Source organism: Nothobranchius furzeri, chromosome 6 (assembly GCF_043380555.1).
Source record: "Nothobranchius furzeri strain GRZ-AD chromosome 6, NfurGRZ-RIMD1, whole genome shotgun sequence".
Taxonomy (NCBI): domain Eukaryota; kingdom Metazoa; phylum Chordata; class Actinopteri; order Cyprinodontiformes; family Nothobranchiidae; genus Nothobranchius; species Nothobranchius furzeri.
This window is the reverse complement of record NC_091746.1, coordinates 44,662,586-44,690,186: the sequence shown is the minus strand read 5'-3', so window position 1 is coordinate 44,690,186 and position 27,601 is coordinate 44,662,586. Positions and strand designations below refer to the sequence as shown.

General features: G+C 39.8%; 1 protein-coding gene across 2 annotated transcripts in view; it reads left to right on the top strand.

Moving 5' to 3' along the window:
• Positions 1–20,485, top strand: part of il11ra (interleukin 11 receptor subunit alpha) — a 56,356-nt gene extending 35,871 nt beyond the window's left edge. The window contains exons 2-12 of one of the 2 annotated variants that reach the window (XM_054744198.2): positions 10,550–10,646; positions 15,230–15,290; positions 15,538–15,704; positions 16,217–16,331; positions 16,446–16,609; positions 16,852–17,015; positions 17,255–17,399; positions 17,895–17,990; positions 18,850–18,952; positions 19,586–19,683; positions 20,258–20,485. In XM_054744198.2, the coding sequence (XP_054600173.1) occupies positions 10,550–10,646; positions 15,230–15,290; positions 15,538–15,704; positions 16,217–16,331; positions 16,446–16,609; positions 16,852–17,015; positions 17,255–17,399; positions 17,895–17,990; positions 18,850–18,952; positions 19,586–19,664 (1,191 nt within the window). In that variant the 3' untranslated portion in view covers positions 19,665–19,683; positions 20,258–20,485. Of the gene's footprint in view, positions 1–10,549; positions 10,647–15,220; positions 15,291–15,537; positions 15,705–16,216; positions 16,332–16,445; positions 16,610–16,851; positions 17,016–17,254; positions 17,400–17,894; positions 17,991–18,849; positions 18,953–19,585; positions 19,684–20,257 lie in introns of both variants that reach the window. The other variant, XM_015974551.3, reaches the window with a different exon arrangement.
• Positions 20,486–27,601: the final 7,116 nt, after the last annotated feature.

The window sequence follows — 27,601 nt, the reverse complement described above, 5'->3', positions numbered from 1 at the left end:
TGGGGAAGACTTCTGACTTAACAGCTGTCCAAAAGACAATCATTGACACCTTGCACAAGGAGGGCAAGACACAAAAGGTGATTGCTAAAGAAGCTGGCTGTTCGCAGAGCTCTGTGTCCAAGCACATTAACAGACAGGCGAAGGGACGGAAAAAATGTGGTAGAAAAAAGTGTACAAGCTCTAGGGATAACCGCACCCTGCAGAGAATTGTGACGACAAACCCATTCAAAAATGTGGGGGAGATCCACAAAGAGTGGACTGCAGCTGGAGTCAGCGCTTCAAGAACCACCACGAGGAGACTCATGAAAGACATGGGATTCAGGTGTCGCATTCCGTGTGTCAAGCCACTCTTGAACAAGAAACAGCGCAAGAAGCGTCTCGCCTGGGCCAAGGACAAAAAGGACTGGACTGATGCTGAGTGGTCCAAAGTTATGTTTTCTGATGAAAGCAAGTTCTGCATTTCCTTTGGAAATCAAGGACCCAGAGTCTGGAGGAAGAGCGGAGAAGCACAGAATCCACGTTGCATGAGGTCCAGTGTAAAGTTTCCACCGTCAGTGATGGTGTGGGGTGCCATGTCATCTGCCGGTGTTGGCCCACTCTGTTTCCTGAGGTCCAGGGTCAATGCAGCCATCTACCAGGAAGTTTTAGAGCACTTCATGCTTCCTGCTGCTGACCAACTTTATGGGGATGCAGACTTCACCTTTCAACAGGACTTGGCACCTGCACACAGTGCCAAAACCACCAGCACCTGGTTCAAGGACCATGGTATCCCTGTCCTTGATTGGCCAGCAAACTCGCCTGACCTTAACCCCATAGAAAATCTATGGGGTATTGTGAAGCGGAGGATGCAATACGCTAGACCCAACAATGCAGAGGAGCTGAAGACGACTATCAGAGCAACCTGGGCTCTCATAACACCTGAGCAGTGCCACAGACTGATCGAGTCCATGCCACGCCGCATTACTGCAGTTATTGAGGCAAAAGGAGCCCCGACTAAGTATTGAGTGCTATACATGCGCATTCTTTTCATGTTCATTCTTTTCAGTTGGCCAACATTAGAGAAACAAACATTTTTTCATTGGCCTTTAGAATATTCTAATTTTCTGAGATACCAGATTTGATGTTTTCATTGGTTGTCACCTATAAATATCAAAATTAAACGTAATAAACATCGGAAATACATTGGTCTGTGTGCATTGCATGAATATAATGTACAAGTTTCACGTTTTGAATGGAATTACTGAAATATTTTCAACCTTTTGATGATATTCTAATTTACTGGCCAGCACCTGTACATCTTGTTTAATAAGGCTGAATGAGTTCAGGAAAACATTAAGTTGCAATAAATTTTCTAGCAGTAATTGCGATTTTAGTTCAATTCATCATTTTCTTTCAGTCAGGTTTCACCACATTTAACACAAAATACAGTGATATTTACAAACATGACAGGAAATGGAAACATGCCATCAGAATATTATCAGCTATTATTTTTTCTTTTTTTTTACATTTTCATTATCTTTTTTAATAACTTATCAATGTACTTGCAAAGCGCCTTGTGACTTTTATCTAGAGAGCTATATTAAAAAAGGGAAGCTCAGTGCTGAAAATAGTTGTTACAAATAACTGAGGGAGCAAAGGACGTAGTAAAATGGTGATGGGTGTTGGTGCATATTCTAATGGGAAAGAGACAGAGATGTGAAAATATCACCTATTGAGAATAGGGAGACAAAATATTTGGGACATTTACAATAAACAGGAAAAAAAGTGATGTAACATAAATGCATGTGTAAAAAAAGTAAAAGTGGAAACAAAAGAAAGGAATTGTTTACTTTGGAAACGTCCCTCTGAGAAACATACAGTACATTTTTTAGAGTTGGGTGGCATATAGACATTATCAGCACCAGCTGATAGGAGTGACGAGCTATTTAGTAGACCCATCTTACCTTCGACACCCATTTGGTCCATTAGCTTGACCACTCCCACACACAAAGGCAGAAATGAACCAACACATTTAACAGCTCTACGGGGGTGCGTGGCACAGGAAAAATACATGAGCTGTGTGTCCTGAATTTCACTGAAAGCAAGTGTGCTGCCTCAGATATGTAAATAGAGACACACACGCAACACACACTCATGTCAGTCAGCAGTGTTCTTATCACTTGGAAAGGTCATTCAGGGTGTGCACTGATTGCCATAGTTACCCAGATAAACACCAGACCCATTGTGGTTGTCTTCCAACATCTTAGCTTGACCGTGTTGTGTTGTTGGTTTAGTGAACATAAACACAGCCATACTGTTCTTTTAGGTTTGTTAAATCATCAGTTTGTCTTTTATATTAGTCTTGTAAATAGATGTGTGTGTTGGCCAAGTAAACACACTGATTAGATTGTGCAGGCTGTAGACTAAATGAAACATCAGTCTTTGTTAATGTCTAATTCCTGACATAAACCCTAATGATCTGTCCTCCTGAACAGGACATCCTGTGATGATTAGTAATGTCACTGAAGGGCAGCAGCAGTGTGTCGGTGTAAATTAGTGTACAGGGATTGGCTTGATCTACTGCACCTGAGTGAACAGTCTCGTGTTGCAGTGTTGGCTTGCCTTGGGCTTTTATTTACACATAATGTCTGCATTTTTTCCATTTTGTAATTTTAAAAGGTTTTTACCCTACCCCCGGCTTTGCTCTTTATTCCCTCCTTTTTGTGCCTGTCTTTGCCTTCTCACTGTCTTGTTTCTGCTCTTGTAAAGCTGCATGAATGTGCAGTGGCATGCCAAAAGTCAGTGACTCACTATTTGGGATTGTGCTGCCACAAAGAGGATTGGTTATTAGAACTGGATTGCAGATGTGGTTACCCTCTTTCAGTATCCACACACCTCATTTTAATATGAACAATAATTACCAGAATGCGTGGGAAAGTTATTTTTAGCCTCAAGCTTCTGTATGATTTTGTTTATGTATTTGGTTTCGATGCACATCTGTTGTTTGGCTTTCATCAGGAGACATTTACTTTCATCAACATTGTGCTTGACTTAGAATGTCCTGGTTTAGAAATTATCTAATTACTTTGCTGTTAATTTTTAGGATCATACTTTTACAAGGTGTGTGTTGGATGTATGATCTCTCTTGCTTTGTGCCTTTAGGATGTGGGCATTCTTGTGTTATGGATGCAGCTTGGTGACAGTATCCATGGGTACATCCCCCTCTTTGTCTTGGGACTTTAATAGTCACAGTAGAAGGGTGACTGGAGGGTGTGACTCAGATAATAGTCTTGTGATTACACACACACACACACACACACACACACACACACACACACACACACACACACACACACACACACACACACACACACACACACAGAAATGCACTCAAACCTAGAAAGAGCAAATGGAAGTCAGGGATTCTCATAGTGGTTTTACTATTTTCTGTTGTTGACTCATTTGCAACTTTACGCGGCAAAAGTTTTGACACACCTTCTCATTCAATGTGCTTTCTTTATTTTCATGACCATTTACATTGGGAGATTCTCACTGAAGGCATCAAAACTATGAATGCACATGTGTGGAATTATGTACTTGAGCAAAAAAAGGTGAAATAACTGAAAGCATGTTTTTTATTCTATTTTCTTCAAAATTGCCACCCTTTGCTCTGATTACTGCTTTGGACACTCGGCATTCTCTTGATGAGTTTCAAGAGATAGTCATCTGAATTGGTTTTCCAACAGTCTTGAAGGCGTTCCCAGAGGTGTTTAGCACTTGTTGGCCCCTTTTTTAAATGGTCATGGTCATGAAAAAAAAAGAAAACAAATTGAATGAGAAGATGTGTTCAAACTTTTGGCCTGTACTAAGATAAACAAAGGCGGGCATGAGCTGTGCTGCTTTTGTAAATTCACCACATTATTTGCTGGGACAAGAGCTCCGGTGTAGAGGACAGGGACACTTTCTCTCCTCCCCCTTTCCCACTGAGCGGCAGCTCCGTGCTTCAGGCAGAGAAGTTTATTTATCAACATCCAGAATGAAAATTAATCGTCTATGTGGGAATCCCCCGCAGGCTGACTCTACTCGCGAAGCGGAGGCAGTAGGTGTATTTTCAGCCGGCCATTCAGTCTGTAGTGTCACTTCGGTCCCAGTCGGAGCGCTGGGGAGGTGGTCCTCAGACTGGAAAATGTATATCTGACCCATGTGTGAAACCACATTCTGGTTCCGTACGCGACTGTGCCGATGCTAAAGTCTAAGTGCCATAAGTGTGCCAAGAAAATATTCCCAATGCTATCACCATCAGAAGTAGCCTGAACTATTGATACAAGCTGTTTGTTTTGAAATGTAGCTGATGTACCCAATGTGTAGTCTTGTTCATAACCCTGGGCTGGATTTTCTCGCAGTACAAAATGACCCTATTGGTAAATGGCCTATATTATGCAGGGTTTTTCCTGGCTCAAATTGAGGCAGAGGTGGTACCATCCTGACCAAGCGCCAGCACATGCTCTGTGCATTCAACCGCCTCACTTTTTTAAAGGCTAAATATTTTAGTGTTCTAATCTAAGCTTCAGTTGATTAATTGAATATTCCATTTGACAACGTTTCAAGTGAAACAAAACTAGTTTGCTGCTAAAAAATATGAAATAAAACAACAAAATTATCAGGCTGAAATAACAGACTCTTATTATAAAAGGCTCAATAATATGCATTAGATTGTTGTTTAGTTCCCTTTTTCCCATCTGATATTTATAGTTAAAATATTTTTAAATATTTGACCTACATTTCAGTTACATTTTAGGTTTGTATTAATAACACTCATCTTAGTCAAAATAACACATAAATATATCCAGTAAAATATAATGCATTTCATTAGCATACATTTGTATTGGGAATGGTAATAACATTTTATTTCTGCTGACAACAATGTAATGGTAACATGTCTATTATGTACGGGTTGGCAATAATCCAGTTTAAATTATGTTCAAAGATAGAAGCGTTTGTGAATTATATACTACAACAGCTTGCTGCACATCCTGCTCCTGTGTGTGGAGCAGACATGCAGCCAGTAACCCTTTTAAAACCCGAATATTCACAATAACCCGGTTCCGCAGGTCCATGTAAACACCGCAAAAAACCCGGATATGCTCATAACCGGGTTTTTTAAAACCCGGTTACTACACATGGGGTAACCCTTTTCTAACCCAAATGTTTGGTCGTGTAAACGCATATCGGGATATCCCCATCAAAGCGTGTGTTCTGCGCATGCTCTGTTCGCAAGGAATCTTGGTCTTTTGAGTAGCGAAACGTCTTGTATGCGCCAGAACACCGGAAGTAAACAACAAGTTGGGAGCAACATGGCGAGTCGCAGCACAGCACCACACTTTTGGAGTGACGAGGAAACTAAAGCACAAACAAACGCGGTCGCTATCTCTTCCGAACTGGGAAACATGTTGTTGCTTTCACGGATACCGGAACAAGAAGAACCAGAAATGACGCATATTGCGTCTGGACGTAGTCCATACGTCCTGATGCTACCCCAACCTCCGCATTTACATCGGGTTATTCAAGTTAGGGGTAACTCTTTCTATTTATGCTTGTAAACGGGTTATTCTGATCAACTCAGAAACCCGAATACCGACCTTAACCTGATCATAACCCGGATATTGGCTGCATGTAAACGTAGTCAATGTGACTCGTATCTGCAGCAGGTCTGATCCGTAGCGCTGCAGGATGCATAATCAACAGTATGGTGGGGACTTTTCATCCGCTTGTAGAGTTTAGTCTTTCTTAGTTTTACGATCGTCATTTATTTTTCTGTGCACCACTTGATCGTGAGACTGCTACCCGTTAGCTTTAGCATTAGCCAATCTGCGTACAGCTGCACTTTTGATCCCAAACTTTGGACCTTTTCCGCCTTTGCTGGTTCCTTTATTTTCCTCCACTGCATCCAGATGACCACACAGTGCGCCAGTAAAAAGCATTTTTCTTACATGTATTTCACTTTTGTTCAACAAAGTTCTGGGGAAAATAGTAATTCAAAGATGTTGCACCAGTGCTACGTTTAAAAATAGACAGACACGCACTGACAGTTTTTTCTCATTGCACTGTACAGCCCTGCTGTATGGAAGAGCCTGGGGGAAATCAGGACGTCAATAGTACCAACCTTAGAAATGTACGGTACCAACTAGTGAGAAAAGCAAATATTGATCTTCTTTTTCTGCAGTGGTTTTAGCGTTTTTCGCTGCACCGCTGCTGATACAGTGCCTCAGTAGAGGTGCAACGCTGCAACTGCAGTTAAAATAACATCCATATAGCTGGGGGGAGAATGAAATCAGGCTGGGGCGGCACAAAATTAGCTGGAGGTGGCCGCCACACAAATTTGAACGCAGGAAAAACCCTGTTATGATAAAATGGATTCTAATTTCAAGCAGTGATATTCGTTTAGCACCGCTGATGCTTCTATTGTGAAGTAGGGGTCAAACCCCAAATCCTGCTACCGCGTTCTCCTCTGGCTACGTCCCCAGACTTTCAAAGAATTAATTCCTACTAGAGACCACTGCAAATGTATTAAAAATATCAGCAAAGTTGACCTTTAATGTGCTTATCTTTAATCGAGTTCCAGACGACAGCCAATAGTTCCCGTTTTGCTTCTAAATTTAGAAACTTTTTTATAAGAATCCATACTTAGCCATATGCAAATTTTAAACTGCCTCTCATTTCTTTATACTTCTATTTCTTTATGCTTCTAAGCAGCCAGGCTTCCTTGGAATCTTTTAGGATGGTCTTGAGCTCTCCAGGCTTCTTCAAGATCTTTTAAACATTCAGTTTGGTCTTTGGCTGCCTTTTCACTTACTTTCTGTCAAGTCCATGAACCTGACCTCAATACCATATTGTGTTGTTTAGAAAAGAGGATGCAAGGGATGTTTTTCAGTGTGGTTAAAAACTACAGTTCTGCTGCTTATGAATGTCGCTGCAGGACTGTGTTTCTTCCTGGTGAAATGAACAATTCCCTCACAAGGAAAAGCATTGTGTCAGAGCTTACTTAAGGAGAATTGGAAACCTTTTTGGAATCTGTTTACTGAACCTTGCACTACTAAGGATTGGATTGTGGGAAAACCAGGGCAGGGAGGCCGATAAAATGCAAGGGTTAGAGCCAGCGAGCCGAAGCTGATCAAATGGGATAATTACACTGAACTGAGACAAAAGGGCAGCAAAGTAAAAAGATATGGCCTGCATATTCTAATTTCTGTTAAACTACTTTCAACAGTGACATACACCTCTTCACTAGACCTTGAACTTGTTAATATGATGATCAAGAATAAAAATAACACTGATATTACATAACATACTAACAAAACTAATAGAAACCAGTTGAATCTTACCGAGTGCTATGTAAGTGGCTTGGCTTAACTTCAAGCTTAGTTTTTCTCACAAGACTACTTAATATTTCAGCTTATTTTAACAAATATTAACTATCCCACTGGGGTTTTATGTCCTGCACCTGCACTGTCTCGAAGCTTAACACCTGTTTTCCATGTGTGAAAAAGCCTCCTGCAATGCCAAAACTGTGAATAAGGGAAAGTTGTTCCTGATGTTCCATGACTTGGACAGATAAGCAGCCGGGCAACTTTTATTGGAACATTTGATATCATGTTGTTGCTGATGTATAATGGTTCATCTAAATAGTACAATTTCTTCAGTTTAGTAGCATGTGTAGAAATGAGGGCTCTGCACCTGTATGTACCTGGTTATGTAAACAGCAGAGTTCACCAGCATTCCCACTGGGTTGCAGGCGTGGAATGTTCTGAAATGGGAGGCTGAAGGAAAAACAAAATGAAAAGGATGATTGATCAAGAAGGGGGAATGCGAGCGAGGGAGATGGCAGTGAGATTTAAATTTGCTGAGTATGCCGTGTGAAGTTACAGTGGTAAATGCAACACCAGTGTGCTACATCATAAGGTACCAGCAGAAATAGTGTTTGTCTCTGGATCCCGACAAAGACTTCAAGAACATTTCTGGAAAAGGTATCGTTGGGTATCTTTAAGTATCTTTGTCTAAACTGCATTGTCCTTTTTTGGCTTACGCACAAGCATTACTGGAAAGGGAGGTGAGAAAAACTGCTGTCTAAAGTTTCATGTGGGCTTTTTGTGATGCACTGTGGTTGTCAATGTACAACATAAGTTATACTGATAGGTCATCAAATTTGAATATTAGAAGATATTCTCATTTTGTGTGAAAATGGTTCAACTGCTTTCTTTTGTGTCTGCCATGTGGTAGTTAATCTGTCTGTTATTATTTAAAAATAAACGTCATCTCCTGCATGTTAGCTTAACGTCTCAACAAAATGTTAACAAGCTGTTCCAGAACAGGATTTATGCCAGTGATCAGAGCTCCTTCACTTTTCTGCTTGTTTATGCAAATAAACAGACATGTTTCTGAAATTATTTTACGTAAAGTGTTTTTTCTTCTCCTTAAAAGGTTTTTGATTCTGAGTGTTTGTTTTTCGAATAAAAGAAGGGTTCCCAACAAACAAAACAAACCGCTTGGCCTTAGCGTTCAAACAGGTGATCTGCTTGTCCGAAATGCAAAGAACCAGAAGGAACAGCTTCAGTCACAATACCAAGGGTCAGTAAGCAGACATCTAAAGTTTGTATTATCGGTGTAAACATTATAATTTAAGGTGATGCAGATGAACTTGTCTGTAATGTGACAACAATATAAGGGCAGCAGTTTGAGCAGGTTGTATCAATTAATCATAAAAATCCTTTTGAAACATAACTATCATCTAACAATGTTATTATAACAAGTATAGTGTTTTATGTAGTTTTATATCATAACAGTACTAAATAAATGAAGTTTTCTATTGCCACCTATAGATCCTCCACCAAAGGGGAGCAGCCATGTATATGCATAGAAATGGAAGGATTTTTATGTAGGTACTAATCCTAATACCAGAGGTGGTTGCGTTTGCAATAATAATCTACAAGGGCATACATTTATGTGCATTTATTCAATCTGTTATTGGACATAAAAATAAGGCTAAACACAAATGCAACACATTTTTCATCACCGAAGAATAAACCTTAAAGGAACCGTATCATACTGTTTTAAACCTTTCAGAGCAAGGATAGGCCCATATATCACTAGAATGCCATCGTTGGCGCTATGGAGACGTAATTTCTTCTGAAATATGTTGTTTTCTTGAAGCATTTTATCAACTAAGAAATAAGGTGCTTGTCCCACCTCCACTCATTTCATAATGTAACCCTAGATCTCCAGCAAAGCATCATAGAGCATGAAGAAAGCAGCTTTTGCTACACGCCAGCAGTGGTGAACTGGCAATACAGAGCACCGGGACATTTCCCGTTAGCCCGGCTGCTTAACTCAGCTATTGCCTCTTTGAAGGTTGCATGCTATCCTGGTGTTTTTGAGGATTTTGTGCTTGTGTTCCAACTTCATCCCACTGGCTAAAAACCCCCACAGCTGTTTAGCTCAATGCTAAAGGAGTTTGAAAATGTGTTTGCCTGTGTCTGTAAGAAAAGCATCTTATGAACCATGGGCAAATTGTACAGACACTCAGAAAGTGATTGTTTGACGTACATTGATTATTTTTTGGAGTCATCCCAATGCAAGATGGCCTCCACAGCTACTTAATGTTAACACATACAAAAGTGGCTACAAGTGAGTTATTTTTAAGGTACTGAGCTCAAATGTAATAGTGCTAGCAAATTGTGCATGATCTGGCTACATCTCATAAATAAAATAGTTTTCAAGATTCAAAAGATGAACCATTTCACAATCTGACAAAGGTTTGAGCTAGGATTTACCATTACGCTACTAATAGTCCTTGTCAAGTTATCTTGTCTGTCCAGATTCTGTCCAAACTTGAAAAGGACTTGGTCAACCAAAAATAAGCTCAGAACCGACTAATTTCCTCTTCACAATTTATTTGAGGTATATCCAGATGATTGTGGAGTGAAGTGAAGATGTCATGAACTCTGTTTTGTTAAAAACAAGTTTGGTTTTGACATGGTGGACAAATACCTTCCTCTGCAGATGGAGGTGGTGGTGATGAAGTAATTCAGGCTTTATACTGATGGTTGATTCATAGATTTTCAAGCAATTATTAAAAATGTACAGTTCATAAAATTCAAGCCTTAAACTGTAGTCTGTCCAGAGGATTTGTCTCTATTTAGCTTTTTGTAAACTTCAAATACGTTTATCACTGAAAGTAGATCGTGTTTGGGTTCAGATGAAATGAGTGGGCTCTTACGCCTTTATGTTGTTAGTCTGCCTACAGAGCACGTCTGATGTGCTTTCCCTAGGCCTTGGACGTCTCCTACCATCTAAAAGCTTATATAAATGCTATATTTAAAGTTTAGCAAAAGGCTGTAGGTTTACTGTTGGCTGTAAATCAGCAGGAGAAACATTTCAACGTCACAAATGTGTTTTTCACTGCAACACATTTTAATGCATCTTGTAAAACGTATAAAACAGACCATAGTTCTAGTTAGTAGTGATGCTAACTCTGAATAAACCTTTGTTCCAACTGTGTCCCTCTGTTTTTTAGATGCCTGGCCTTTTGTCCGGTCCTGTGTGTCTGACAGTCATCTGGATGTTATCTTGGTCATTGCGCCCGAGTTGTGCTCAGATTTGGACTGATGAAGGTAACAAACTCACTCTAACCCTCAGCATTTGCACACCACACTTAAAGCAACATTTTTATGATGATGTATGTGACACAACATTTATCAAGGTCCTGACTCATGTGTACAAATACTGAGATAAAGTTAGGTTCTGCTAAGGATCAGACTTGGATGCCCTGATCTAATCACGTGATAGGATATCGTGTCCGATCACGTGATTTTCAGGAAATTGGTGGGAAAAATTGGATTTAATGATTTAAAACAGCAAACATAACTTTTTTTTATTCATCCTGAGAAAGACATTTTCAAATGGGAAAACAGTTGCTTATTTTTAAATACAAGTTCCTCTACATCAGTATTCTTTATTTCACAGACAGCACTGTAAGTCCCACAATTTAAGGTAGTCCAGGAATTAATTCATCATCACATGTAGCAGTTAGCTAACAGAGCCAACTTGTCACATCAAGAGAGAGAAAATGACTTGCAACAAAGGGAGGGTAATAAATACATGTAATGTGTGCAAACTGGGCATTTAACGAGGTGGAGAAGGTAGTGCTGCATTCAACACTGATGCACCACCTTAAAAAACCTGACCCAGCTCAGTTCACTGCAGCACTTCAGCTAAGCCAGCCGACACAAAAAAATAATACATTAAGAAACCAATAAATGGTCTACAGACAGCAAAACTGTGAGGATGGCTGCATATTTACCACACTGGATGAGTGTATGTGGTTGTAAATGTCGGGTTCTGCAGTCTCCTTCAGTACGATCTGCTCTCTCTTCCTACATTTACGGATGCAGCGGCTCTACAGTTGCTTTGTAGAAAAAAGTTACTCTGCTGCTGACCATCATGCCGTGCCATCCCTGTTGCTGAAAACAGCCGCATGCTGAGTAAAAGTTCAAAATATGAGCGACTTTTGCATTTATTCTTAATATTAACATGTTTCTTATTAATGTGAACGATAAATGACAATTTACTCTTACATATATTAATAATAACACATTTCTTATTAATGTACTTTCTGAACAAGTGAAGTTTTATGGCAAAACAGCTAAAGAAATGACAGAAAGAAAGAAAATAACTTAAAGGACAACTAGTGTGTTCTCATTTGTTCTTAATGCGTTTCTAAAGAATCGGATTGGAACTGGATATCGGCAGATTCTTAAAATAAAATAAAAAACATGATTGGAACATCCCTAATTCTTTTCAAATAAACTTTTGCTCAAAGACACTTAGGGTAAATACAGCTGCTGCTTCTGTTACTCACTTGAAAAGGCAGGTAATTCACATTATAATTTCATGAATAAATACATGTCATGGCTAAAATGGTTGCTATATTTTTGTTAGTACTCATTATTACAATTGTGATTCTGCAAAATTGTAACTCCACAAAGACATTAGTGATAAATGTACGTGTATCCCCCACACACTATCAGGACTTTTTGTTAATCATAAATAACTAGTTATTACTAAATGAATTAGAAAATGAATATTATGTTGCAGCAAAGTAAGAACTACTTGAATCAACAGGAGTCCACACCAGTGAATAATCTAAAGTGTGTTTTTAATGTTTTTACTTAGAAGGGGTGGGACTTACTGGAACCAGCTACTTAGGCCGCTTGTTTTGCTTGAGCTTCAGATTCTGCATTTTAGCTGGATGTCTACTAACATATGGTGGATATTTTTTTCTCTCTCCCTTTATTGATTTTGCTCTTTTATTTTTCATCAACATTCATCACATAAATTTCACCATAACTTTCAGATGAGGCTGTCAAAAGTTTCCCCTCCCCATTTATCCCGTCCTTCAGCAGCTCTGCTGCTCGCTTTTTATTGTTTGGAAAGTACTAAGTTTCATCCAGCTTGCAGTTTTTGTGTCTGCTTCACCATCTGATTTTAATGTCAAGAAGAACCTGCAGTCCTTCTGCACGTACGCCTATGTGCATGCAGATGTGTGCATGTGTGTGTGTTTGTGAACATAGTTATATTTGTGTGTGTGTGTGTGTGTGTGTGTGTGTGTGTGTGTGCGTGCGCGCACCTGGACATGTTCTAGCCAGAGGCTGATTGATATGAGTGGAACGCTGCGGGTTAGGGTAATAATGTACTTCACTGCCAATAAAACATGAATACACACATTCAAGCCAGCCAACTCTATGCAGTGCACCAAGGCTCTAGGTACACACACAGATTTGACAGGAAAAAAAAGAGCAAAAAAGATGGAGTGTGTGCATTTTCAGTGGTTGAAGTGAACAAAAGAAAAGCTGTTGAGTGAGGCTCTTGAACCAAAAAGACGGAGCTAGATGGAAAGACGAATGCAAGAGTAAAACAACAAGGACAGAAGAGATGAAAGTTATAATTAATCATCTTGATAGAAAATATAGAGAAGAGTTTGCTTTTTAATAATAAAAAAAAAAGTGAATTATGAAATTAAAGGAAGTTCTTTTCCAAACTAGAATCCACACAGGCGTGGTGTCTGTGGAGTGATACATTTAGGATGAGTAATATGTCAAAAAAAAGTATTGTTCCCCCCAATCAGAGTCAGAGTCGTTTAATTTTGAGTATCTGTTAATGCCAAATTCCTATCTGATACTAGCCATGCATTCAAATAAAGAGAGGACAACACATCTAACTTGTCTTAAGTCATTTTGGGAGTATAGAGCTCCCATTTGAGAGTTTCTCTTTAAGGTAGCAGACTGGGAATTACCACATTCGTAATCATCACATAATATTTAATGCAGATCCGTTAAATGCTTAAAACACATCACTAGTGGCTGTTGCAGTGTTCTGCTTGTTTTCTATAAGGTTAAATCCGATATTTTCCACCCAATTTCGATTATTTGAAAATCACATGATCTGGCCCTATTTCTTATCACGGGATGGGATTGGAGCATCCCTACAATTGATGGATCAGTCACATCAACAAAACACAGACAGGCAGCAATAATGTTAAGGCAGAAAAGGGCAATTACCTGGAGATCTGAGCAGGTAGTGAATGTTTAACAATGTGATTTCTCCTTGTTCATGAATGAATATGTAACCATATGAAAAGATATCATGGGACACCACATCATGTAGTCTCTATGAGGAGATTAATTTCCCTCTGGGGTTAATAAAGTATCTTTGATTTGATTTGATAATTGGTAATGATGTCACCACTGTGTTTTGCCTTCATTCCACAATCTTCATTTGGGCAGGCCTTTTAAAAACCCCAACACACGAAGCAGGTCTCATTTAGAGTGCATCAAAAATGTGATGTGATGATGTTATAATGTGTATTTTGGGGGACTGTTGTATTGTTCTTGTGATTATTCAAAGCTGAAACTGTAACAAAAAATAAATAAATTGCACAACTCTGATCATTACACATCCACCTCTGTATTATGTGGTTTATTCTCAAATATGGTACAGTCTTATCTAGAAAAAAATCTGAGTTAACCTACTGGTAGAAGTAGTCTTACACATGTTTTCCCTTCCTCTAACATGTGTTTGAGCAGCAGATTTGTTTGCTTTCATGTTTATTATCATATTTCCTCATCTCATCTTTTAGGCCACTCCCTGAAATGGGGGTGGGGTGTTATTTGGGAACGTGACACAAGCAACAGCTTTATTAACTGGCTTCTGCTGTGCTTATTTAACTTCAGAACGTCTCCGTAGGTTTCAGTTCAACCGCAAGGTCACAGTGAAGCTTTTTCTTCCAGCTGTTTCACTTAATGCAGCTGAAAGACCAAAATCGGGTGAAAACCAGCTATTCATGCTGGATTTCCAGTAACACCTCTGTATTAGTGAGGTGTAGAATTTAATTTTGCATCAGCATGGTAGGTCATTAAAGGAAATACGAGAAATAGTCCATATAAGCACACAGCCACTACTCATAAAATAGGTTATGTGAAGTTAATGTCTTTCAGAATTTCCACTGTTCTTCATGGAGATTTTAAAAACGTTGAGTGAGTGGAAAACAGATTAAAACACAAACCTGGGGTAAACTGTTGGTTGCTGTTGGAGAGACCAGCAGAGCGTACATGTCTCAGTGGTCCAGAGTTAATGAAGCCGTTTGTGTGGCAGACCGGCAGTCAAATCATGTTTTTTTATTTGAGATCTGCAGTGAAGGCCAGCCTTCATGTTACCAAGCCAAGTGAAACATGCACTTATATAAATGTTGTGTGTTGGCTGGTGTTTATGTTACTAATTGGTGTTCCTCCCTCTGAAGTGTTTCATTAAAACATATAACCAATAGATTGTGTTGTATCTAGGATGTGTTTTCTATCAGTGTTGCTGTTTTTATTGGCACTCTGTTACCGTTTAAACTTTCGTGTTTTAGAAAAGTGTCCCCCTGTTACTGAAAGGGTCTCCGATTTCCTGAAACAAACTAATATCTCAAAAGTGTCAATGGACACTTGAAAACACACATTTCAACGGCTTCAGGATTCGTGCCAAAGATTCCCCAGCTTCTGTCTGCAGGATCCATAACCTTCTATGGTCATGTTATTGTAGCACAGCTGACTGTGCTGTAAAGGATGGAGCTCGAATCACACAAAACAGCCATGCTGTGTGTAAGCGTGCTCGTTATGCAGATTCTTTAACCGTACATGTGCTTTAGTGTTGTCAGATGTGCAGTATGGACGTTTGGACTCGAACGTGACGCTGGCATGTGGGAAATCAGAAATCAGGTAGGAAACGAAGAGAGGTTTTTCTGTTTTATTAACATTTACACATCTACCATGAAAGCTAAGCTGAAATTGGTTATTATGCCCACAAACATCGGTCAGAGAAGATCTAACAAACTGAAATTTAAAAAGTGTATTAGCTATGCTAATTGATATTAACCATCAACACAAGGATTGGAGTCTTCTTTTGTGGGACAAAGGCGCTAAAGTTCGTGAGCCATGGACTGATGTTTGCCGTGTCTCTGACCAGGATCCCTGTGATGTGGCTTCACAACCACAGCTCGGTGTTACCGTGGCACCAGGTGATGTCAGACGGAAGCTTAGTTCTGCTGCATGCGGACCAGTCGGCGCAGGGCAACTACAGCTGCTATGACGACAGCGGGCTCCTCCTCCATTCTGTCAGGCTCCGGCTAGGCCGTAAGTCAGTCACATGACGCGTTTAGGTTTACCTCAAGCGGTCGATCAATGTGAAACTACATTTCAGAAAAATGCTTCAAGAATAATCCATTTTCTTTATTTTTAAACCTCTCATTAGATATCTTGTCTGTTGCAGTCTCTTAAATATTAATACAGTTTATTTATCTAGTCATAACTTCTTATAATGATAAACATAACATGATAATAATTCCTGCTTATAGGAAAAGCCCTTATGTTAAGAAGTGATGATTGGGTTACAGGGCTACTGTTTTCCAGAGGAAATGGATCTTATCAAGCCTCACAAAGCGCTCTGCTTCCTGTTACTGTCTCAAACAGGAAGTGGCTCCTGAATGTTCTTCCTTCAGAGGAATCGGGAGTTCTGCCTTTAATTCCTCTGAAAACTGTGGTTCATGATCAGGGTCGGAGACTATTCTTTTGTGCTTAGGGACAACACGGAGAGGATGACTTAAACACACTCCCTCTTTAAAATAAAACTCTTACTCCTGCTTCAGGTCCCCCTGGGATACTGAGCATTTCCTGTCAAGTGCCCAACCACACACATGTCCGCTGCTCTTGGAGCGAGTCTGTGAAGACCTTCCTGCCAGCCACGTTCAACGCCTCCTTCAGGTAAGAGCCAGTTACTGCATAACCGTATCAGCACTCAGCTTTGACTGTTTTGTCTAGTTTTCCGTTCGCTTCTACGCCCTGGAACACAAACCAACGCCTGGTTTTGTTTTCTAGGGGGAAGACTCAGGAGTCGAAGCCATGCATTATAGATGTGACCCACAGGCACTGTGATGTGCACCATCCTGCTTTCTGGCAGACCATTCACATCCTTAAAGTCACAGAGACGAATGCACTTGGCTCCCAGACGACATCTGTCCAGTTCAGGCTTGATAAGCTCTGTAAGATCACATGTGAATGTCTGGTTTTAAATGCAGAAACTTGCTGCATTGCTGACTGTGGAAGTCTTTTCTTAAAGTTTCACTCGCAGGAAAGAGTTGAAACTGTTACTGCACTTGATAATCCATCAGAGCAACAAGTGCCTTTGTTTTACTCATTTCTATTTGCAACGAGCTGTCTACCTAACAGAATCAAGAAGGGTACGCTCATGAATAAATCGGTTTTTAACTTTTTGTCTTCACAGTGAAACCGGATCCCCCAGCGTCGGTTTCTGCTAATAAGGTAGAAGGTTTTCCTATGAGGCTGAGAGTCTCGTGGAAGTATCCCACCTCCTGGCCACAGGAAAACGCTTTCCCCCTCCGCTTTCACATCAGATACAGACCATATGGCTCTAGTATCTGGTCAGAGGTTAGCAAAACAAGCACGTTCTGTGACACTTGTCATACAGATGAGTTGATGGTGCTGCTTTTGGAGCATTCTGCTCTGATAAAATAAGTTCTAACGTACTACAACAACAAGTATTAAATACAGACACTTTCAATATCACGTTGCTAAACTTCCACAAAGACTTCACACAACAACACAGATGCCTCTGTGACCCTTGAAACGTTCATGCTCAGTGCCATGTTTGTCTCTGGTTGAAACAGCTTTTCACGGTGGAGGTTGAGGTTGTGATCTCTGACGCCCTGGCGGGCCACATCCACCAGGTTCAGGTTCGAGCCCAGGATGACGTGAACTCGGACAGTCAGTGGAGTGACTGGACCGCCATGAGGCTGGTCAGACCTTGGGAAGGTGAGGGGAAGAAACAAATCATCATTAGTCTGCTTACTTTACCAACAGCCATAAAGTTGAGGTTTAGTGAAACTCGACCATGATCACATTTCTTTTAGGATTTTCCATTCAGTTCAGTTTTTTTGACTTCCATCGCATCAAATGCAGTGAGATTATTTATCTTGTAAATCACGCAGACAAAAATAAACATACGGTTTAATAATCTGTGCCACTTTCTTAAGTTAGATTGTATGAATGGTGCTCACAAATCTGGTCATTAGTAAGTCAGTCACACCTTGTGGTCCTATTGGCGGTGACATTTAATCAAAATTTAAATAAAAGTTAAACAAAAAGTTTGTACTGAAATGATCTTAATAAATCATCATTTTTGTTAAACATACAAAAGTGTCGCACTTTGGACACCCCCCGATGGATAAAGACATCTAGTCCCATTTATTCTGAAGCCTAAACTCCAAACCTTTGCCGACTAACTTCATATATATTTCTGCTCTACAGCTGGCACTACCACAGAGTTTCCAGAGGACACCACATCTCCAGATGTCTTTAACCCTTTCAGCACTAAACCTGAAACATCCACCGTTAAGTCACAAAGTAAGGTCCTACTGGTTTTTATCTAGTCGTAGTGCTGCACATGTTGATCTGGACATAGAAAACATCTATAGTTGTCCACATGCTGCTGCCTTTTGGTTTGACCAAATTACAAATGGAATTTGTCCAAACATTTAGCTGAAGTTTGACTTGATTTTCTAACCGATGAATGGTTTATGGAAAAGAAGCGAGTCTGCTTGGATCTGACTAAATCCCATTCTGATTTGGAGTCCTGTTATGATCGGTGAGCCTCACAGCTAAACAAACACTACAGGATGTTTTACAACATGGGATTTTGGCAGCAACAAGATGCCTAATCAGTCATTATATGCAGCAATATTGTCAGAATGCGTTATTTACAGTTATTGCGGTGCATCTAGAGCCGTGCATGCGCCTCATGTTCAGGCTTATCACTAAATTGCCTATAATTGCAGTAAATGGCACTGATGGGGTGTCATGTTGTCTACCAAGCTATTTATGCCCAGGATGAAGGAGATAGCTCACATGTGCATGTTTAAAAAAATAAAAACCACACACCCACATATAGTTTATTCTAGAAGATAAATGAGAGTTAAACGTGATATAATTCGTTAGAGCATTCTCTGCTGAAACAGAAGTCTGTGTGAGGGTTGGCTGTGAAAGTCTAGGTTATTTATTTATTTTTTTGTGTACAAACTTTGTGCAAAAGCTAAATATGAGCTTCTAAGCAGGCAGTTTTGTTGTTGCTTATGCTTTTAGACTTTTAAATGAGTTATTCTTTTGTTTCTCCTGCAGAGACATAAAGTTTTGATCTTCCATATGGCTGTTTTATTTATTTATTTTTGGGTTATTACATATTTTTGTCTTTACCTTTCTCCTTCAGATTCTGTAGCACAGGATGACGATAATTTCTGTCTTCTGGTTCTCCTCATTTTGTTCTCCATCTTCATCCTCATGACCCTCCTTTCCCTCATCTTTGTTGTATGGTAAGACACACACACCCACACACACACACACACATGCCTGTACACACGCACAAGTGGGTCTTGTAAATAATATATCTGATATATAGAGTGTTGTATCTTGGGCAGTATCTTAAATGCCCAGATCGCAGCTATAGAGTATACATTTTAACAGCTTATTTTCAGTTATCTACATATAATAACTTTGATATTTTTTCCATGTGTTTCTAAATGCATCACAGCCGTATGCGTGTCGATGATCACAGCTCACTTTGCCTCTGTCAGAGGGCTAGGGTTAGCTCCTGCAGAGCCCTCCCTCCTTCCTGCAGAATTTTGGCATTTCACCACACAGACGTTAAATATTTGTTTTACTAGAATTGAGTTGCTTTTCAACTCTTGAGACAGGACAGATGCTTGTTTTTAAAAGAACTGCTAAAGAATAGGCACCATTGGCTAGAAGGGCCCATGTGAGTTTATAGGATAAGCTGTTTTTCACCACTTTGTTTGTCTCTGGTGTTGAATTCAACAAGGATTCAGATATGCTTCACCTTCCCACAGATATTGACGCATTAGTTTTAGGCCTTTTATGCCAAATCTACACACATTTTTGTGCTTTCTGTCTTAGTGAATGATTTTTCACATCTTTAATAACTCCAGGATGAAACACAGGCGGCGTGAACATGCCACCAAACAGGAACTCGCCTCCATGGTCAAGATGAAGTCCGTGCCAATCTAAGGAGAAGCTCACTTTCAAGGTACCTCAGCCTTTGGAGCAAATTTTCTTTGACATTTGTTCTTATTGCACCTGAAAATGTGGCGCAGACGTCAAAACTTGTTTGTTTGACAGATGTGTTTGTAGGTTTGGATAGCAAGCTAGTTAAAAATGCAATGAAGTTCTCGTTTCTTTTAAGGACAAAAACAGTCGTCCCCATCGGGCACTGAGCCGGTGAGAAGAGCAGTCTTTTACTTTAGTGGGATCAAAACTGGTTCAAAGAGCATCTATAAACAACTTAGTCATAACCATTCAGATAGTCAGCCAGCCTGTGATTATAAGGCTAACACACACACGCACGCACGCACGCGCACACGCACACGCACACACACACACACACACACACACACACACACACACGCACACACACACACACACACACACACACACACACACACAGATTATAACCCTGTAAGTACGCCTGCAAATCTTTCATCCAGCTCTGCTTTTTAAATATGTCCTTTCAAGGCGGCGGTATTATATTATGATTGATGTTTGTTTTCTGCAGCTGCTGCTGCTTTTCTCTGCTCTTCTTCATGGTCTCCTTCCTTTTTCAGGTTGATTTGAAGTCCCACCCATCAGCTGCAGCAGTGAGTAAACACCAACAAACAGACATGGTGGCCGTCCGTGTCCACAGCTGCAGCATCAGTCGTCCCTCCACAGAACTTCTGGACTTCAGGACTAAAAGCCATCCCTGGGCCTGCGCTGTGGTGTCCTCTTACTAAACTCCTAGAAGCAGGAAACCAGACTGTCCTCCATTACCTACAGCTGTGTTTAGTCTCTGTAGGACCGAAGGAGAAGCCTGACATCTGGGTTCACTCACTAATGGTGCTGCTTCAGGTGGATTGACTCTTTGTGCGTTTTCAGCAGCAAATCAGGACAAGGAATGCAGCTTCGAACAGGAGAGCGCAGGGTTCACTCCCGGCTGCCCGTATTCATCCAAAGCGTCTCACTTTCTTTGTAAGGAAATGTGTACATTCTTACATTGACTGACTCAATGCTGTGAAGGAAGCATAACCTCTTGTGTGTGTGTGTGTGTTGGTGAGTGTGTGTGTGTTAGATGCCAAAGCTGAAACGATGGGCATTATGGCCCCCACTGAGGACTGGGAGGGGGAAGCTAGAGGGTGATCTGGAGGACGGCATGCTGGGTAGTAAAGGCTTTATCTCATTTAGGATAACTGATTTTCCGCTGCATGAGGTCATTTGTTGCATGAATGGTTTCCTGTCACAGTAAATACAGGGAGTCTTTTTTCTGTTTACTATAGCTCCTTCTGTCCATCAGTTGGTGTTTTAATTAGAGAAGAGAAAGGCAGGGAAACTGGCCTTTTCAAAAATCACCAGCATTAACACCTCACATACTTCTTGTAGCGCCTTGTGGTTTTTATCTTTAGAGGCGCTATACAAAAGTAGTTTTCTTCTTCATCTTTTGTTGTTTAAAACGTATCATTATAAATATTCAGACGTGTTCTTAGATACATTTAGAATAAAACCTGGTGTCTTTGAGAGCTTAACCCTGTGCAACTGAAAAAAAAATCACTGCCAATTTTTTTTATTTTTTACTTTTTATCTTCAAACTAAAATAAATCAACAATTTAATGTTTGAAAAGGTAAATCTTTGTAGCTGTTGTACCTGAATCTTAAGGAATATTAATGTCAAAATATATTTTTTTAATAAAAAGAAAAGACAACAGTTGGTTATATAGTCCAGTTACTAAATAGGTAAAGTGCTGATTTTACCATTTTCGAATACAACAAGTTACACAATAACAGCTGTTACCTGCAGGTGAGGGAAAATGAGATTTTAAAGCCTTAACCTGCTTGACTCGGATAGGAAAAAGTATTTTCTTTTAATCTATGGGGAATGTTGGTCCCACAGCTCTTGTTCGGCCTCGTTGTGAGATGCTAGTGTTGGTTTCCTTCAACACAAACAAAAATGGAATCAGGAAGTGAATCTTAAAGAAAGGTAATATTAGTAGGAGCTGCAGTTGTGGTTGTCCGTTGACACTTACTGCACATCTGTGGTCTTTAATGCCACACTGTTTGAAGCGGTTTTGGTTTGATGACGATATTTTACATTTTTTGGGAGGGAAGTGGTCAAATTTCAAAGCTTAAGTGAAATATTTGACACAATAAATTGGTGTTGCTTTTACGTGTCTAAAAATCCACAGACTCATAATAAATGTTTAGCGGCCAGCACTTTCCTTCTTAAATACCTCTTGTGCATTATATTTCTTTCTACCGTTTTCTTGTTCTATTCAAATCCAAACCAACGTTGAGTCGTCGACTGATCGCGTGGTTCCAGAAACACAAGGTGCATCCAAGTCGAGCCTTCTGGTTTGACCACTGTATGTGTTCCAAAGCTAGCTCCACATACTCTGCATGGATCTACTCAAAGCTTACGTGTATATTATTACTGTTTATCACACTTTTAAAATGACATATATGTATGTTATATAATGAATGTTGCATTTGTAAACGTGTTCATTGGGATGGATTCAGACATGGTTTACGCAGTCCTGAATTAGTGGCAAATATGTCCAATGATTAGTAAAAGTTAGGTCTAGATTAGAAAAAGACAAAATCTTAAGAAATTAGCATAAATGACTGAATGATTCATGTCTAGAGCCTTCCTACGTTGTGTATTTGTGTCTCCCCCCAGTTAGATGAAACTGTGTTGCTGTATAAATAATGGGTTCACTTTTTATCCAACATACTTCACTCTAGTGCTCATTTTGTCTTCACAGCCACATTCTGCCTTTATCTCTCCCAATGTGTTCTCTGTTTTGGTTTCAAGATTCATTTTCTAAAATGTTTCCAGTCTCTGTAAGTTGTACAGTAAGGATTAGGTTTTTATTCTGAAAATGCTGTTTTGAACAGCAGAACTTTAACCCTTTGATGCATAATGGTCACTACAGTGGACAGGTACTCAAAATTGTTATTATTTATTTATTTTTGCTATTAGGCACAGCTGTTGAAGACTTAATTGCATTTGAGCCCCTCCATTTGGACTTTCGGTAAGTCAAGCCAACATATTTCATGTTCGGAATGCACGCTGTCCACTGAGGTGGACATGTAATAAATTATTTGTAAATGATTAAATGTTACAAAAATTTTTTTTGTTGAAATTTGTTTCATTCACACCTAAAGACGAATGAAAAAAATTTACTAAAAAAATCATGGTTGAAGATTTCATAATTCATGCATCAAAGGGTTGAAAGTTGTAAATGAAAAACAATAACGTGTCAGTTTTACAGCTGATTTTGACAGCAAAACGACAGTAAAGTCTATTTTAGACACTGACTTAGAGCTGTCAGATCAGTTTGTGGTTCACTTACCTTCTTTCTTTTTCTATCATGTGCACCCGTTGGCACATTTCTGTTTCACTCCACAGGCATTTTCTTTGTTTCTGTGGACAGACTTCACTCACTCTCAGTGTATGAGAACACATGGAGCCTGTGGGTTTTACCAGACAAAATACACTCAGATGTACATAATTATTTTTATTGCTTTATGTGTACAATACAATATAAGCTGTTTCCTTACTTGTGTCCCATTATGTTTCTGTGAAATAAATAGTATTTTATCACATTTTTCACTAATAACTGACTTTATGTAAAACTGTTCTGGAAATGTTCCATCTGCTCTGTATCCATCCATCCTCTTCCTGCTTATCCTAGGTCAGGTCATGGGGGCAGTAGTCCTAAGTCGAGAGGGCAAGACTTTCCTTTCCCTAGCCACTTGGGCCAACTCTTCCGAGGGAATCCCAAGGTGTTTTCAGACCAAACGAAAAACTAATTCCACCAGCGTGTCCTGGGTCTTGCTTTAGATCTCCTAACCAGATGCCTGAGCCCCCTCAACTGGCTCCTCATGATGTGGAGGAGCATCAGATCTACTCAGGCTCTCCCTGATGACCGAGCTTCTCACCCTATCTCTAAGAGAGAGTCCTGACACTGCGGAGAACACTCATTTTGGCCGCTTGTATCCGTGATCTCCTATTCGGTCACTATCCAAAGCTTGTGACTATAGTTGAGGGTAGAAACATAGATCAACTGATAAATCAAGAGCTTTGCCTTCTGACTCCGCTCTCTTCACCACGACACACCGGTACAACACCCTCATCACTGCAGAAGCAGCACCTATCCGCCTGTCGGATCTTGCGCTCCATGTTCCCCTCAATCATAAACAAGACCTCGAGATCCTTAAATTCCTCCACTTGAGGCAGGACTTCGTCCCTGACCCGGAGAAGGTATTTTACCCTTTTCTGTCTCAAGACCATGGTCTTGGATGTGGAGGAGCTGATTCCCAACCCAGCTGCTCAGGTGCGGCTCCTCGGCTGTGAACCCCTCCAGCAATCATCAAAAAGCAGAGAACCTTAGGCCATCAAAAAGGATCCCCTCAACACGTTGGCTTCACCTAAATCCTGTCCATAAAGGGTATTCTTGGCGGAGTCCAACCCTCGCTGGGAATGAGTCTGAACTACTGCTGGCAATGTGGACCAAGCTCTGGGCCTGTTACCCCATACTCCTGAAGAGCCCCCACAGGACTCACCAAGGGACACCATCAAAAGCTTTCGCAAATCCACAAAATGCACCTGGATTGGTTGGGCAAACTCACATGACTCCTCCAGAACCCTGGTAAATGTTTTGGTCCAGTGTTCCACAACTAGGACAAAAGCACCTTTTATGACCTTTAAAAACAAACAAGGGAGGGAAAATAAATGTCTTATCTATTGTTGTCACACATCCTTAGTTTAAACAGACTTTGGCCTTCCTTAAACATTAGATAAGCATATTTTCTTGTGGCCATCACCCACAAGAGGTGAGACCAAACACTTATACCCATTTTTTCAGAGTACCCATCAGGTGTATAACACCAACTCTAACATGCAACAAAAGCCATCTCTCAGGGATTGTTTTACTTTCAAAATGGGCGGCTCTGTCAAAATCCAACCACTTCCTTCCTACTGGATTCAGGATATGCCCAAAGAGCATCGACAGCTTTAACAGAGACCCATTACATGTGCCCCTAAGAGAAGTGCCGCACTGTTAGATGACCTTAAACGGATACTTCAGACCTTTTAAAAGGAAAGATTATCAACAGCTAATTTCTGTGGTAGATTGCTGATTGGAGGGCATCAGTTTAGAGAGATTAGAGCAGCAATAGATTTTCTACCATATGACAAAAATCAATGAAAAACGGTAGTGATTGTTGTGTAAAAACAAACATGCAGGATTTCAACAGTGAGCTACTATTTAAAACGTTTATCTTGAACCTCTCAGGTGTCTGACATTGGACCAGTCAGCTGTTACGTTTTGATGTCTGGGAACAACTCAGTAATGTTTCAGTAAAATTGAACAATCTTAACCTAAGAATGACCAGATATTTTAAAACACAAAATGTAGGTCTAAAATAATTTCACAGATGAATTAACTAGAGAACTAAAAGAAAAGATAGAATATGTACATTGTTTATACAATCTAAACTTAAAATATGAACTGGTATAATTGTAAAATAACCACAAAATCTGAAGTTTAACGAAAAAAGAAAATGATAAATTCACTATGTCTTGTGGATCTGATGTTTAAACCCAGCCTCATTAATAGGATAATACCAGACATCAACATGTCATAACAAATGACCTAGTTTTCATAACATAATTATTCCATTTATAATAGTTATTAGTTGATGTGACAGATCAACTCCCTTCAATCAGCAGAGCTCCTGTCGTTTTATCAGTACACAAAGTTGACATGCATACATGTTCACACAAACCTGAAACCTTAAAACAAAGTAAAACCTGTCTTGTGGCTAAGATGATGGGTCAGATTTGGTTTCAAATTTGGGACGATTGGTTAAAAAACAGCAATTTTAGGTAAAGTAGGCATGGTTGAGCATCAACTGATGCTCCATCAACATCACAACTTCTTGGAGAGACCATATGTCAAACCACGTGCCGCCGCCGGTCAAAACTGACACCATATGTCAAATCAGTTGCATGCTAAGTAGTGTTTATTTTTCCATCAGGTCTGTTTGCCAGGTGGGCTTGCAACAGCCCAGTTAAAGATCCCAGCCATTCCTCCTGCAGACTGGGAACAGTGAGATTGTCATGGCTCCAATATGACATCAGTTCACATGAGGGGTTTATAAAAAACTGTCACCGACACATGAGTGACTCGATGCATTTAGCTGGAATTCCATAGGTAGTAAACGTTTAACTAGCTGGAATAATGAACTGAACTTAATGCACTGATAAGTAGGTTCAATTGATACGTTTACTCTGTAAGTTGCCTTGAAACGACTCTTGTTATGAATTGGCCATATATAAATACTGTAAGTTTATTTAAATTAAGAGAAAACACAAGTACTTCAATTATGCATTTCACTGCTGCCGAAGTATGCATGCACGCACGCACGCGCGCGCACACACACACACACACACACACACACACACACACACGTACTTTATAACCTTACTTAAGTAGAAACTACCCTGGAGTAATTGCCTAGCTTTTAACTAACATTTTCAACCATCTTTCTGTACTTTCTAGTCATTGCATTTTAAAAATAAACACAAGCTCTTTATGAAAATTATAAATACAACTCCACAAATAGATCCACTGAGATGCGAGTATATTTGAGGCTGGACATGAATTTTAACCATTCTGATACCCTAATGGTTTCTATGTGATTCATCACACACTGCTCATTAAACGACGTACCTCTCACTGGCTGGAGCATCTGGCAAATAAAGTGAGCATAACCTGCACTTGTAAAGCACTTTTCTGAGTAAGATGAATCCAAAGTGCTTTACACTACATTCACATCCTGATGGTGATGAGATACACTGCAGCCGCAGCTGCCTTCGTGCACACCGACAGGCGAGGCTGCCACTGGTTCCTCTGACCACCACCAGCAATGTCTCTCTTAAATATCAGAACCAGAGTGGGAAGTCTAAAGAGACTACCAGTTAATGCACACATCTGCACTCAGTTCTAATGAACAGACAGGGTATTTATACAGGATATGTTTATTGAGATCAAACACTACATTATAACTCTATGTGTACGTCTCATTACTGAAAACAAGTCATCTTTAACAAAAAACTATTTCATATATTAAAAACTCAAAAGTGCAAAATTCTACATAATATTGCAATAATAAGGATCACAAAATAAATTAACTCCACAGTTAAGAGATTTTCACTGGAAGTGACTGAAATTAGGATGATGTGTCACAAAGGTCCCAACCACCAGGACAAACGACTCCAACAGGTGGAAAGTTGTAATTGTGACTAAAGCTTCACTCTGTTTTTGATGTCTGTCTTAAAAGAGCGTCTTAGCAAAAATTCCAGTGTTACACAAAAATAACAATTACATCTTTGTGTCTTTGTACAGATACAAGGGAGATCATACAAATGCATGTATAAGAAAAAGGAAATTATTTTAATTTGGGGGGGGGGGGGGGTGTAGGAAATTTCTAAAAACTGTGCAAATGCCTTTTGTCTGATTAAATCTAAATAAATAAAAGTGAACTCTAGCTGCCGTCTAGTGGATGACAAGGAAACTACAGCAAGTGGTGGCAATTCTGACCAGAACTTGTCTAGTTAACACACCAGAAACGTATCAACCCTTTTAGATAAACATCATGTTCTTTACATTCAAACACCACATTTTTAAATTCCATCACATGATAATAAAGTGATTATTAGAAGTGTCGTCAGGACGGTGTTTGCCTACATCTATCACTCTACTTCTAAATGTAGTGTATCATAGGGTCTGTGGATCTAACGGACTTCTACGAGACAAATCCTTGAAATTCTGTTTCTATTACAGAAAAACCCAATCTGAACATGTCAGTGGGGAAAATGGAATAACAATGACTGGAACTATATACAGCTATTT